The sequence below is a fragment of the Cydia pomonella genome, chromosome 16 (genome assembly GCF_033807575.1).
Source record: "Cydia pomonella isolate Wapato2018A chromosome 16, ilCydPomo1, whole genome shotgun sequence".
NCBI classification, from domain to species: domain Eukaryota; kingdom Metazoa; phylum Arthropoda; class Insecta; order Lepidoptera; family Tortricidae; genus Cydia; species Cydia pomonella.
This window is the reverse complement of record NC_084718.1, coordinates 11,444,281-11,457,286: the sequence shown is the minus strand read 5'-3', so window position 1 is coordinate 11,457,286 and position 13,006 is coordinate 11,444,281. Positions and strand designations below refer to the sequence as shown.

The window sequence follows — 13,006 nt, the reverse complement described above, 5'->3', positions numbered from 1 at the left end:
AACTAGCACCTTAACATATAAAAAAGTACGTTCATATCTGCTATTAATGTCTTCAATCATCTGCCTAACGGAATAAAAATCCTCGAAGGAAATATGTACTTTTAAAAATGCTTAAAAACTTTTTAAGAAACATAGTCTTCTATAACTTACAAGAATTTTATAACTATGTAAACCTAAATGTATATTAAAATATAGTTTAAGATAAAATATTAAAACCTAGTTTAAGATAAAAATAATTGTATGCCCGAAAAAGGTAAAACTGTTGATACTCATCAAAAAATGTACACAATAAATATTTCTGATTTCTGATTTAGATTACAATTTATACCATGTCTTCATATCAATTATTAGTTTTGTGCTAAACTCCCATTCATGTATAATGTTCAATGAGAAGTACCTGTGTGTACAATGAGCTACAGTAATTTTCAAGGTAAAATTGTTACAAGCTGGCATGCGTATAACTTTAGTCATTAATTACATACGCAGATATTAAACTTACTGTGCATGTATCATAACATTAAGCCTCTGCTCGTTTCAATCTTGCGGTAAGCGTATCCAACTCGCATGAGCTATAAATATCAGGTAGGTAATGTGTGCGTTTGAGCGATCCAACAAAGTGTAGAATTTTATTTAGGCTTTAACTTAGAAAACCGTTCTAAATAGGAAAAAAATCGAACAGTTTCTGAAATTAAGATGTCTTATTAGTGTATATCAATCAAAAACCTTTTCCTTGCTCTGATTGGCCGGGATCAATTTGATGCATCATTTTTATTTGGTAAAGTTTGGTATGCCGATTTGATGGCACTAGATTTCTAGGGAGGATTTCGAATATGAACTATGCTTAAAAAGGAGTCAAAATTTCTACGTCAGTGGTGTTGAGTGCTAAGCACATCCCTTTCTCATCAAGTAGCAACATGCCCTCCGATGTACGCTCCATACTTCCAAGTACTTCACGCCCTAGCCAATAAGATATGCAACTGATAAATGCTCAGTCTACACTTCCAGCGTAGAAACGGACTCCCTCAACCAAAAACAACCCAATTCGTATATATGGATAGAAATTTAAAAATTCCGAAAGTGCGATGCAGGAATCATAGAGAAAAAATAACTATTTCTATGACGTCAAGGGACCCAGGTAGTCGGACAAAAAAAGTGCAGTTTGGGTGATGTTTAGAAAAACCGTGATGCACAAATGTATTTGTGCGCGCGCGCTACCCTTACAAATACGACAGATCTTTTCTAAGCTGCGTTAAATTTTTGAACATTCATAAAAAAATTAGGTGTAATATTCGTTTTACGTATATATGCTTAGCGAAAAAGTTGCTTGACATATTTTATGGGTAATTTGTGGTATTTAAACAAACAACATGAAACGACAAACAATTTAAACTTCTAACTCTAAGTCTAACTCTAGTCAAATGCTACACTGTTTTGAATTGAGATTTATAAACAATGGGAAAACAATTTCATTAGCCCCAAACTAGCCAAAATGGCATAATGAAAATTGTCTCTAACTGAAACAATGGAAACTATTCTATAGCAATCCATTTTAGAGATGTTGAGATCAAAAGGTTTTAAAGTTCATGATTCGCTTTATACCAAAGTTCCCCGAGTTGATTAATTGCTCATTCATCAAATTTGCTAATTATTATGATCGCGAAATCAGTTCAAAGAGGTTGCTTATAATGTATGACATAATTATAGAAACGCGCCATAAATTTCCTATGCCACATAAACTCACTTTTTATTGTTTTGTATCAAGGTTCAGTGCTATCCCAAGTTAAATAAACTATGGTATCTGACAAGTCAAGATCAATATTTTTTCATCATAAGTATGTCTATATATGTAACGTAGGTATTAAATTAATAATACTAGTTCGACGTAAGCTACAATAATTATTTCAATTTGTAATTTTTTTAGAACGTAAAAATTATGCAAGTGCGTTTTACTTTTCATACAATTCGTACACACATTAACTTAGCCATTATATTGTTTCAGGTCATTCACCAAAGGAAGAACTCTCCAGTTTTATAAGTGTATTTAAAATAGAAAAATATTGCTCAGTGTGGTGCGTACTCAATTAAAAGTGCAAATGTGCCTGTGCCAGTGCCAAAGGGAAAAGTTGTTGTCATGTGACGATCTAAAATGTTGAAGATACAAATGCTAGATTCCATCGTCAGTAATGAGGCCGATGAAAACCAAGAGCCGCAGCAAAACGGGTAAGTACACGGCGTAAGCGTCTTTTGGTTTTTAAATTTTTTTTGATGATAAACGAGCGGACTAATCGCCTGATGGTGGATTAATTACCGTCGCCTTTGGACAGCTGCTATACCAGAGGTGTTGCAAGTGCGTTGCAGTACAATCTTTTCGTCAAGGCTTAAAGCGTATCAGCTGTACGAGGCAGGAATTTTCTGGAGAAACGCACCGGGTCAGGAACCAAATATATATTTGATTGGAAGTAGGTTGTCACGCGTAATTTTCACCCCTGACCATATAAATTCATCACATCTGAGATCCGATTATTCTTAAATCGTCAATTTTTCCGCGAATGTTGTTCCAGTGTCATAATAGTTCGTATATACGTTATTCAGAAATTCACTAATCAGCGTTTAGGACATTCAAGATTGCCAAGGGCTAGAGACACGCTGTATGTTATCGCAATGTACCTAACAAGCTAATACGACACGCAAGTATATATAATTTCAAGTTAATTAATGCCACTCAAAAAGTTCACCACAAGCTTTCAATGCAACCTGAGATATCATAATTAAAGTTGATTTTGAGATAATAATCTACACCGCATAATTATCGCTATCAAGGCAGTTAAAAGTGTAGCGGCTATTACGAGTGAAGTCGGTTGAGATAGTTTAATGGCTGGTTAGCAATTAATTTGCGAGTTCTGTTCAAATGTTGCCTCATTTCGGGCTAATGGCTACGCGAATTTCAACTGTTTTAATGTTAGTCAGACACTGAAAATAATGTTTAACTGCTTTGTCATACTAACTTAATGGCCTTTAATCGTACAGTGGATCGAAAATGGGCTCTGCATAAGCTAAGGGTTTTGGTTTCTGCCCATTAAAGCCTGTATTGGAATCATGGCAGAGTCATCAATTAAAATTTCAACTAACCTCATAAAAATGTGAATCAAATATAACTTTGCTGTAAATCAAAGCGGAGTGTTGGACTAAAATGAATACTGTATAATCAATGCATGTTGTCTCTCTTTCTACACCTGTCAACTGTGGGTCAGGTACACCAGGAAATCGTACGGCAGCGGCACCATCCGTGCGCAGTATAATAATATATTCCGGACACTGATGGGGCTGCCGCGTTCCTGCAGTGCCTCCACCGTGTTCGCGGAAGCCAGAATCCCTGACTTCTTCACAGTGGTACGCGCGCGCATTGCTTCTTTCTGGGAGGGGATGCGCCGCTCGCATAACACCATCCTCATGTCGGTGTACCGCAAGTACCGCAACATGCATGTAAATGGGAACAAAAAATAGTAATAATTTATTATTTTACTTGTTTTACTTTTATTTTAGTTTTAACCAATTCTCTTTAGTGTGATATGGGTGTAGTAAGTGATGCCTGAAAATAAAACTTTATTTATTTTATTTTATTCTTATTTATTAATTGTACACTTAGATACTTACATTCGGGGGGCAGTATTCGCATAACGTTATGATATCCTTGTGGCCTCAATATGTAGCATAGCATAAACAAAGGAATACTAAAGGCAAGTAAAACAGTGTAAAATATTGTATAGGCAATGTTTACAGCTAAAGTCGGTACCTATAGCTCTGTAGTGTACAACCCCTATTATGAGGTAACTAAGTTGTCAAGCGCTGACATTTGACAGTCGAGTTACCACAGATAATTTATGGCGTCGTACAACAATATTGGAAAGACGAGTATTTCTATTTTATGTTACTCCTAACTTGCATTTAAGATTTAGGATTTTTTAACATATATTACGAGCTTTCGATCCGTATACGAGAAAAAAAGTGTCCTCAAAATTTAATTAATTTTTGTTTGTCTGTTTTATTATCAGAATACTATATTCTCTTGTTTCTTACGGTCATAGAAGGTTGATGTTGGTACCTATTGAAAACATAAAAGTTGGGGGTACAGTCAGCAACAAAAGTAGCTGATCAAACTACGCGTCAAAAGTGTTCTGTAGCTTATCAAATAGAGACGACTCGATATGTAGAATAATTAGACTATAGAAAATAATATTGTACGATAACTAGAAATTTATCTTTATTTAGAAATAATAGTTTCTTACGCTACTATTACCCTAGCGTATGGGAAGATGGTCAAAATGCAGGTACTAGTGTAGTAACGTATGAGTATATATATATTATTAGGGCTCCTCTACACGATGGCCCAGCGTAGGCCATTCTAAGAGACGCAGCTATGCGGTGGAATGAGATAGCAATATCACTTGCTCCCTCTAACGCATAAATGCGTCCCTTGGACTGGCCAACGCTGGGCCATCGTGTATTGTATTGTATTGTATTGTATATCTTTATTTGCTAAAAAATGTAGAGGAGCCATTACATGTAACTGGCCATCAGATGGTTACTTAATGAAGTTAATAAAACAGAAGCAAGTCATTCTTCTGTTCCTTTTATCATATCCATTAAACATAAATAAAACCTGGGTAATTTTAATCACAAAATCGTTTCAATAAGTATTAATACAAAAGTAGACAAGGCTAAGGCCGAACACAGTTTGATAAAAACGTTAGCCGTCGACAAATACAAAGACATAAGAAACCATTAAAGAAATATATTGGCCATTAAACAAAGAAGGTCCGTGGTCCAAAATAGGTAATTAAGTTCCTCGGGGCGCTTAAATATCACTTAGGGAGACATCAGTGGAAGAGAACACACGGAGCAAAAATATCTACGACCGGAGAAGCCTGAAATTTAATGTTTAGGCATGAGACATAGGTTGGTACACATCTTATTCAGTCTTAGTTTGATCTGATCTATTCGTTCACCATCTTCCTGATACTGTTCCAACTTTTTTGTCCTTAGAGATCACAATCCCAATCTTAATCCCATGAATTAGCGCAGGCACTAGTTTTTATAAAAAAAAAAATTATTTGACCTGAATTCTTTATAGAGAGGATATTGGGATTACTTCGGTTTCCTCACGGTGTAATTTTTGTAAAATAGATTCTAAGAGACTCAAACTAGCTTCAAACGCACCACTTCTGTTTTGGAAATCGCACACATTACAGCAAAGCTTGGTAAACCGTGACTAAAGACAAGAACCGCATGCAGTTCTTTCGAGGTGTAATCCCGGTTCTTCTAGTACCTACTCTAAAATTTAATATGAAGATTGAAGTTACACTGAACACATAAAATTTATATCAATGGTTTTAACACTCACAATGCTTACGAAATGTCTACTGCAGTAGACTCTTCTTCTGATGTGTCTGTTGTCTACCAAATTTTGCACCTGTCTCTCAGAATTTTTTTCTTATGGCGTTATTCATAAACGCCTTTTAAGTCTATAATCGTTTGTCCTTATCCGTTATTATATCATTTGTGTTAGTTAGAAAGGGGCAGAATTTAACAAAGTGTTGGAAAATTGTATGAATAGGGGGTTTTTATTTAATTTATGCCTCTGACTGCTAACATGCTGATATGCTATAATGCTAGCATCTCCGCTTGATTCCATACAGCATGCAAACGTAACCTGAATTCACCTACATTGTATTTCCTATCCTATCGATTGCCCGCAAAATAACAGACGCCACGTCGCCATTGCCGTACCTATAACTTTTTATGGACTACCATTTGTACTATGTATAAGTTTTTATAGAAGTTTAGCAATGTCAGTCGGGCTGAAATAGTCTTGTTTACCAAAATCTTGTCCTTTTTTCTATTAGAAAGTTTGTTGGGGTCGGTCTGTTCATTTTGTTAGGATATTGTTGGAATTGTAGTTATCTTAATCAGATGCTTATTTACTTGTGTCTGTATTTATTTACCTACACACCTAATTTCTAGTGTCAAAAAGTGGCATATGCTCATGTCATAATGTCATATCACGCGTGAGATACGCAATAAAAACACACCTACTAAAATCGGGTTCCACTCAACAAATCTCAACCCAGACACACACATAACTCTCGGTCTGTCCAACCACATAATCGGCGTTAGCATATATTGCTTCCTGGCCTTCCACACATCACAAGACACCGGCACAGGAATAGTAAAACCAAACCGAAAAACACAGCGTCACACTCTACAACCGTGTAAGAGAACACACCATAAGTAGTAAGTACTATTATTTAATCTATGATTTTAGTGATTTCAATTCGTCAGCATGACGTGTGATATTTATTAACACTTTTGCTGCGGCAATTAGTCACACACTTGCAAATCGAGCCTAGCCTAGTCCGCCTAATCGACCCAATGATGGACGAACGTATTTAATATAACTTTTTATGTGAATAAATACAGTAATAGGCATATCCTCTACCCGCACACAAACCAAAACCCAAGAAATATGGAGACACTTTCTGGCTTTATTTGGAAACAACGTAGGTGCAATAACAATGACAACATAAATTAAAAATTAAATAAATAAATATTATAGGACAATACTCGTATTACACAAATTGACTAAGTCCCACAGTAAGCACAATAAGGCTTGTTTTGTGAGTACTCAGACAACGATATATATAATATATAAATATTTATAAAGACTTAAATACATGGAAAAAACACAAGAATAAATGCCCTTTACCAGGATTTGAATCCGGGACCATCGGCTTCATAGGCAGGGTCGCTTCCCACTAGGCCAGACAAGTTGTCAAAACACACGGATAGAGTAGAATTAAAACTAAACTGTAATAGATCTTAAAAAAAAACTTATAATTAAAAAATGCTCGCCAAGTCGCCTTAACGCGTTATGGTTCCCAAAAGGTTGGCAGCGGCTAGCTGGCGGAAGATGGCTGGCTCTTTGGATAACCAGGCTTATGCTCTGGCCGAGGTAGCTGCCAGTCCTGAACCTGAAGTCAATGCAATTTTGATTTGTATTAAGTAAAATTCGAAATATAATGCAATAGAAGCCTTTTCTTAGGCCTCTGGGTGTCTTAAGGATATAAATATCTAACTCTGTTTTGTTCCATTATTCCTGTGACACCTGCTACCGTTCCTATTTTACACCTGGATCGTACGTCTCCATATAATGTAAATATATTATATGTATATGCTTATATTATATGTATATGCTGACTTAAAATATTTCCGCAGTTAAATCTAGACATTATCTATTTATTTTTCTCTGTATCTATTGTAGTTAATAAATAGTTGTTAAATGTAGTACCTACCGAGGGCCTCGAGTTAGATTTACTTTATCAAAAAACACTTTTATTATTATGAAATCTTTTGACGATCAAAAGTGACGTTATAGTTTGATGAAACGTCATTTTTGACACTAAGATATCCGATCCATATCGTATCTAGACCTAATATTTGACGTATAAAGTGCTAATCGGGCTGCATATTTGACCGTATTTACGTTACTCAAAAGATTTCATATCGTATCTAGACCTAATATTTGACGTATCTTAAAGTTCGGATCGGGCCGATGGAATTGCTTGTGATCGTAAAATGAATGAAATGACTTACGACGACGACGCTCCCGCCGAGACGACGCCGCCGGCAAAACAAATGCGAAAAACCGTCCACGGTGCGTAGCCAACGTGCCAATTGTTAACGCTCCGTAGCAAACGAAACGCAACTGTCACTGTTGCACTAATATGGAAGAGTGATAGAGAGAGATTACTACGCTACGTTACGGAGCGTTAACGATTGGCACGTTGGCTACGCATCCAGGGGACCATTCCGTTTGCTTACTAACAAATTTATAGGTCAAACCAGTCCAAGGGCGCTCTAATGTTACGAATATTTTGAATAGATTTCCAAGTAACGTTATTTATCTAGAACTGGCTAAGCGCGTGTTGAGCCACGCATAATAAAGGCTAGGCACGGTAAGAGTAAGATTTCGCGGCTACAGGCCCACATATTTTTTTTTTACCTTAGGAACAATCATGCCAAATGGCATCGCCTGACACAAAAGTGCATACTCATTGCAGTTACTTAACCTACGAATACAAGTTCGAAAAAAATATAAATTTTCAAAGGCTTTATCTCGGAAACTATTACTTCTATAGAGACGATTAATAATTGGGTATTGTAGCAAATTTAGTCTACTTTAAAAACGGCCTGAGAAGGTACTATCAAAAACTAGTCCTTTAAGGTTATAATCACCCAAATAAAATATAAAAACGTAATATTCGTGGTTTTCTTGATTTTTGACAAAGTTGCGTTCGGCGCTCGAGGTCAAGACTTGGATTATTCATTGACTTCATTGTGCCAACATCATAAACAAGTCTGCAGAAAATCACAACTACCGGATTCGACGCAAACGAACCTCGTATTTTCAGGCGACAAAGTTACTGGATTATTGTTCGAAGTTTCAGGCTTCTTCAACTTTTTTTTGAACAAAATTTGACCTACTTTGAATAAAAGTGATATAAAAAATAAAAAATATTTAGATTTTATGTAATAATTTTTTTCTTATGATATAAAAACAGATAAACAAGTTATATGCAATTGATTTTTTTTTTTAATACGAAAAGGTAAGCATTTGACCACAATTTCATCTGATGGAAAGTGCCGATGCAGTCTAGGATGAAACATGCTTACCTAAAAGATGTCTATTTGATGTTTTATAACTTGTTTAAGAGTAGTGATCCAGGGGACAGAGCGGTCCCACACTTTCGTATGAAGATATAAGGGTTCGTCCACTGGGTCATCCAATTTTTTTAATAAAAATTTGACGTAATTTTATTTCTGCCGGATATGGCATATACCTATATTAAGGATTTTGTTTCATTATGACCATGTTAAAAATTACAAAAGTTTAACTAATAATGATTAAGGGCAATTCTTGCAAAAGACAAGAAAAAGTTGATTCACCCATAACTTTAATTACCATAATCCTAGTCATGAAGCATTTGACTCGCGCATGGGCTCGGGGAGCGATTGGATTAATAATTCTAGGGCTGATATTTCCATTTCCTACCATGTCCTGGCGAGCCTTGGTCTCAGGCCGCTAGTTAAAATTCATATGTATTTATGGATTTATGGATTGTTGTTTTTAAGGTCAAGTTCTTAATGGTTTTCCCAAAGCCAAGTTTGTTGATCGCGATCGGAATTACGGCCACTAGTACGAGAACATCGAAGTGAATAGTTAATCATTCTGGTGCATAAAACGAAGTTTCATTACCCAAGTCATTTTATACATAATCAGAAGTATATACCTACCCAGTCAGTCCGACTTAGTTCAGTTGGATTCACTAAACCGATTTAAATATAAATGATATTTACTTTAAAAAATGTATTTACTCTTGTGTACACTCGTTCCGGTTTAACAGTAAACTCAATACTGTTCCGGGAATGTATTCGGATCCGGACGGACGGATGCGTTAATGAAAACACTGTGTTATTTTGCAATTGGTTAGTGTACAAATGGACGAAGGAACGGACATGGAAATGTTCTGGAAAATTGGTAAAACAAACATGCAACGTACAGGTCATTTTCCGAAAGCTGGCGCGGATTTTCTATAAAAATGTTGACAGTTCAGTACCTACTAATCTCGCGCCAGCTCTTTTGAATTTATCTAAGATACCATGAAATTGTATTTTATACAATCGTGATATAATAGAGACCTTTTCAGTCGAGTACCCGGTTTAGGCGACAGCTTGCTGATTTGCCTAAGAAAGTATACACTATTGTATACAATACTTTTTCTACGAGTCATATAAAATATATATTTTTACTATGAAACCTAAATAATTAATGGAAATTGGTAAGTATCTCAGAAGACCCCGCGCCCCGCGCTCGTTTAGACTTTTCTATGGGAGCGCGGCGGCACGTGACTGGTAATTTTTTTTATAGTTGACTACAGCATATCGAAATGTAAGCAATGAAAACTAAGCAATTATAGATTGGTATACGAAATCTTAATTCAACCATTACAGTCGACGATGAGTAGAAAAATAGATCTTTCAAGCGATAACAAAGGCTTTATTACCTTGTAATATAATAGCAGTTAGCAAAGTATGTATACTCGTTGTTAATTAACGAGTTGTTACTAACTTATTTCTATCTTGTCACGACACTTCAAATAATGAATTAAAATAGGATACTGGCATATTTTGGGTATAGGCGAGATAGAATTCAGCTGTCTCCTTTGTTTGAAATGCATATGTGTACGTATACCAAAAGCTTATGCTCAGCAGTTGGATGGCAGTATATATATATGTATGGCTTATGAATATGAATAGCGGTAGTTAGCTAGTTATTTTGCTCATAACATACTTAAGAGTAAACTCCTCAGCAACCACATTTTTATACATGCATAGTTATAAGATTAATTTCCGTAGATATGTTACTGTTTATCCATAGAACATGAGCTTACGTGACGTTTGACGTGACCTAGGCTTAAGTAATGACCCGATTCGAACAATGCTTATAGACGTCACAGCGATACGATACCAATCTGTCAGTGTCAACCGTGAGGTTTTTGGTTTACACTGACAGATCGGTATTGTATCGCTGAGACATTTTATAACCATTGTTCGAATTGGGCCGTAAATATATTTTGTCCAAAATACCCTTACTAACGTGTCAACGACAAGCCCTTTCAGAGATATTCTTAAGATATTAATGCAAATGTATCGACACCTATAATTTTCCCCCGTCATCCGTGACAAAGGTATAACCTGTCAAAGGCATCGTCTCGTTACAACGTCACTTTATCCCCGAAGGCCGTAAGAAAATATTGTGTAGAAGAAAATGTACCTTTAAAACGACTAGAGTAAAACGAACTCTGTTGCGTTTTCTAGTTGATTCTTTGGGAACGAGCGAATTCTTTTCTAGGACTACCTAATGTAACTTATTGTTCTCAAGTTTTGTATCAACTATGATGTGTAATCCTACACACCTACAACTAACTTATCTACACCCTGCACTAGTACTTTGTTTACATATGCTCCTAACTACTTATTCGATTTTTTTTGACGTGACGCACGAAGATTTACTCAAATATTTTTATATGTGTATGTAGCGGGTACTAGTGGCTATCCATGCATATTTTGGTGGTGTACCTCCGCGAAAAGTAAAAAAATAAAATGTTATTTTACACAATGAAGTATAAGTACATGACGAGGGTTAAAAATATGTATTTTGAAGCCTATTTTATTATTGTCAAATATAATTTTGTTTCGTTAATCTAACTTGAACAGTTTACAAAATATGCCACTTTCAATGATACGCTGATTATTTTACATTATCTTGAATAACTCGAAAACAAAAGAAGATCGAGGACTGATATTAAGCATAGAGTGTTCTTAGGACTTGCCAGTACACCACCTGAAAGAATGACCAAATCCGTCGTTGGGGGCACCTCTAGTTCGCTTAGCCTGCTAGACCCTTTAACCAATTCTCTTTACTTCAAAAAATTTTCAAAATATTATCAACATGCTCATTTTCAGGTTTTTGCTTAATAATTCTAAAACGTATTTAAAAAATCACTCATAATTCAACACCCATATGCTTTGTAAGCGTTTGGATGAAAACCCAGTGTCCAAGGCCGGATTTAGGGGAGGGCAACCGGGGCTACAGCGCCGGGACCTCCACAAAAGAGGGGCCGCCCACAATAGAGACTACGGAAAATTTAATATTTTATTTGGAAAATAATTTGGGGCCCACGGGGCCTCCACTCCTTTATTGCCCGAGGCCTCCAGAAATCTAAATCCGGCATTGCCAGTGTCGAAAGATTCCATCGATTTCCGTACATAGTTGCCAGTTGTAGCAGGTGGGACGCGGAGGTCTTGTCAAAGTGGGTGCGTGTAACGACCTAACTTTGAGTATTTGATACTGATATGTGGGCTAGTTATCTGCGTAGCCTTGTTATTAGGCTGAAAGTGTAGTTTACCTTTTAAATAGAAACTTGCAATATGTGTTCACTTAAGTAGATGCTGGTTTAAAGAAATTCAAAACATGTTGCTAGTTATTAGAATCAATGATGGTACCATCAAGCATGGTAAACAAGATGCCTTTTTTTCGATAGCGTAATAACGGCAACTAGAAAAAGGAGTTCCTTATTATCGTCTCATTGAGTTAATTGAGACTATAAAAACTACTTACTTATTCATATGCAGGAGCATGTAAATCCAAATTATCTTGAACTTTCTCTGGCGGTGCCGCTCCTTACCTGCCTTCTTAATTATTCTTAATTCTGTGGTAATAAAAGTCGGATTCAAGGATTAAAAATAGAAAATTTTGAGCTTTATTTTTTCCTGTTGTTAAATTCCTATGCATCACGAGATTTTGAACAAATCAAAATACCTTCATAAATTTTGGAGTTTTAATTAAAAGTTCAGAAAGGGGACGCTATTTTTGTTTCCAATTAAAAGTATAGATTTCGTTCGTTATTAATTTTGTTTTTCAAAAGTTTGAGCAGAATATCTTCTTTTTAAGTAAGAAGGTATTCTGCTCAAACTCGCAATCTTCCTATAAAGTTTGTACCCACGCAAGGACATCATTTTCGGTAACTCTGCATGTCCAATAAGAGAATTAAAATTTCTTACAACAATTTTACTTTTTCGTTTAAGTTTAACAATCTAAAAATACGGTTGCGTCGAACATTAAATTATAAAAGCCTGATGATTTTTTTAATTTATTTCATTCATACGTACTTATTCGATAATTTTAGATAATATATGCAAGAATCTTCCAAACTTACCACAAGTAAATTTATAGGCAATTTTTTGCACTAAGTATACGAGCCGATTTTTTTCTATTTTAGTTTCTAAACATTTTTAGTAGTGCAAAGTTTTTTGTATGATAACGAAATTTTAGTCTGCAATCAGTAGACAATGAAATCGACCAAAATATTTTTACACAGTACACAGG

The 13,006-nt window shown here is 35.6% G+C and overlaps 1 protein-coding gene across 1 annotated transcript in view; it reads left to right on the top strand.

Annotated features, from left to right (window-relative positions):
- LOC133526667 (rap1 GTPase-activating protein 1) overlaps window positions 1-13,006 on the top strand; it is a 413,034-nt gene that overhangs the window by 142,388 nt on the left and 257,640 nt on the right. The window contains exon 2 of the mRNA XM_061863365.1: window positions 2,000-2,220. Within this exon, the coding sequence (XP_061719349.1) occupies window positions 2,147-2,220 (74 nt within the window). The 5' untranslated portion in view covers window positions 2,000-2,146. The remainder of the gene's footprint in view (window positions 1-1,999; window positions 2,221-13,006) is intronic.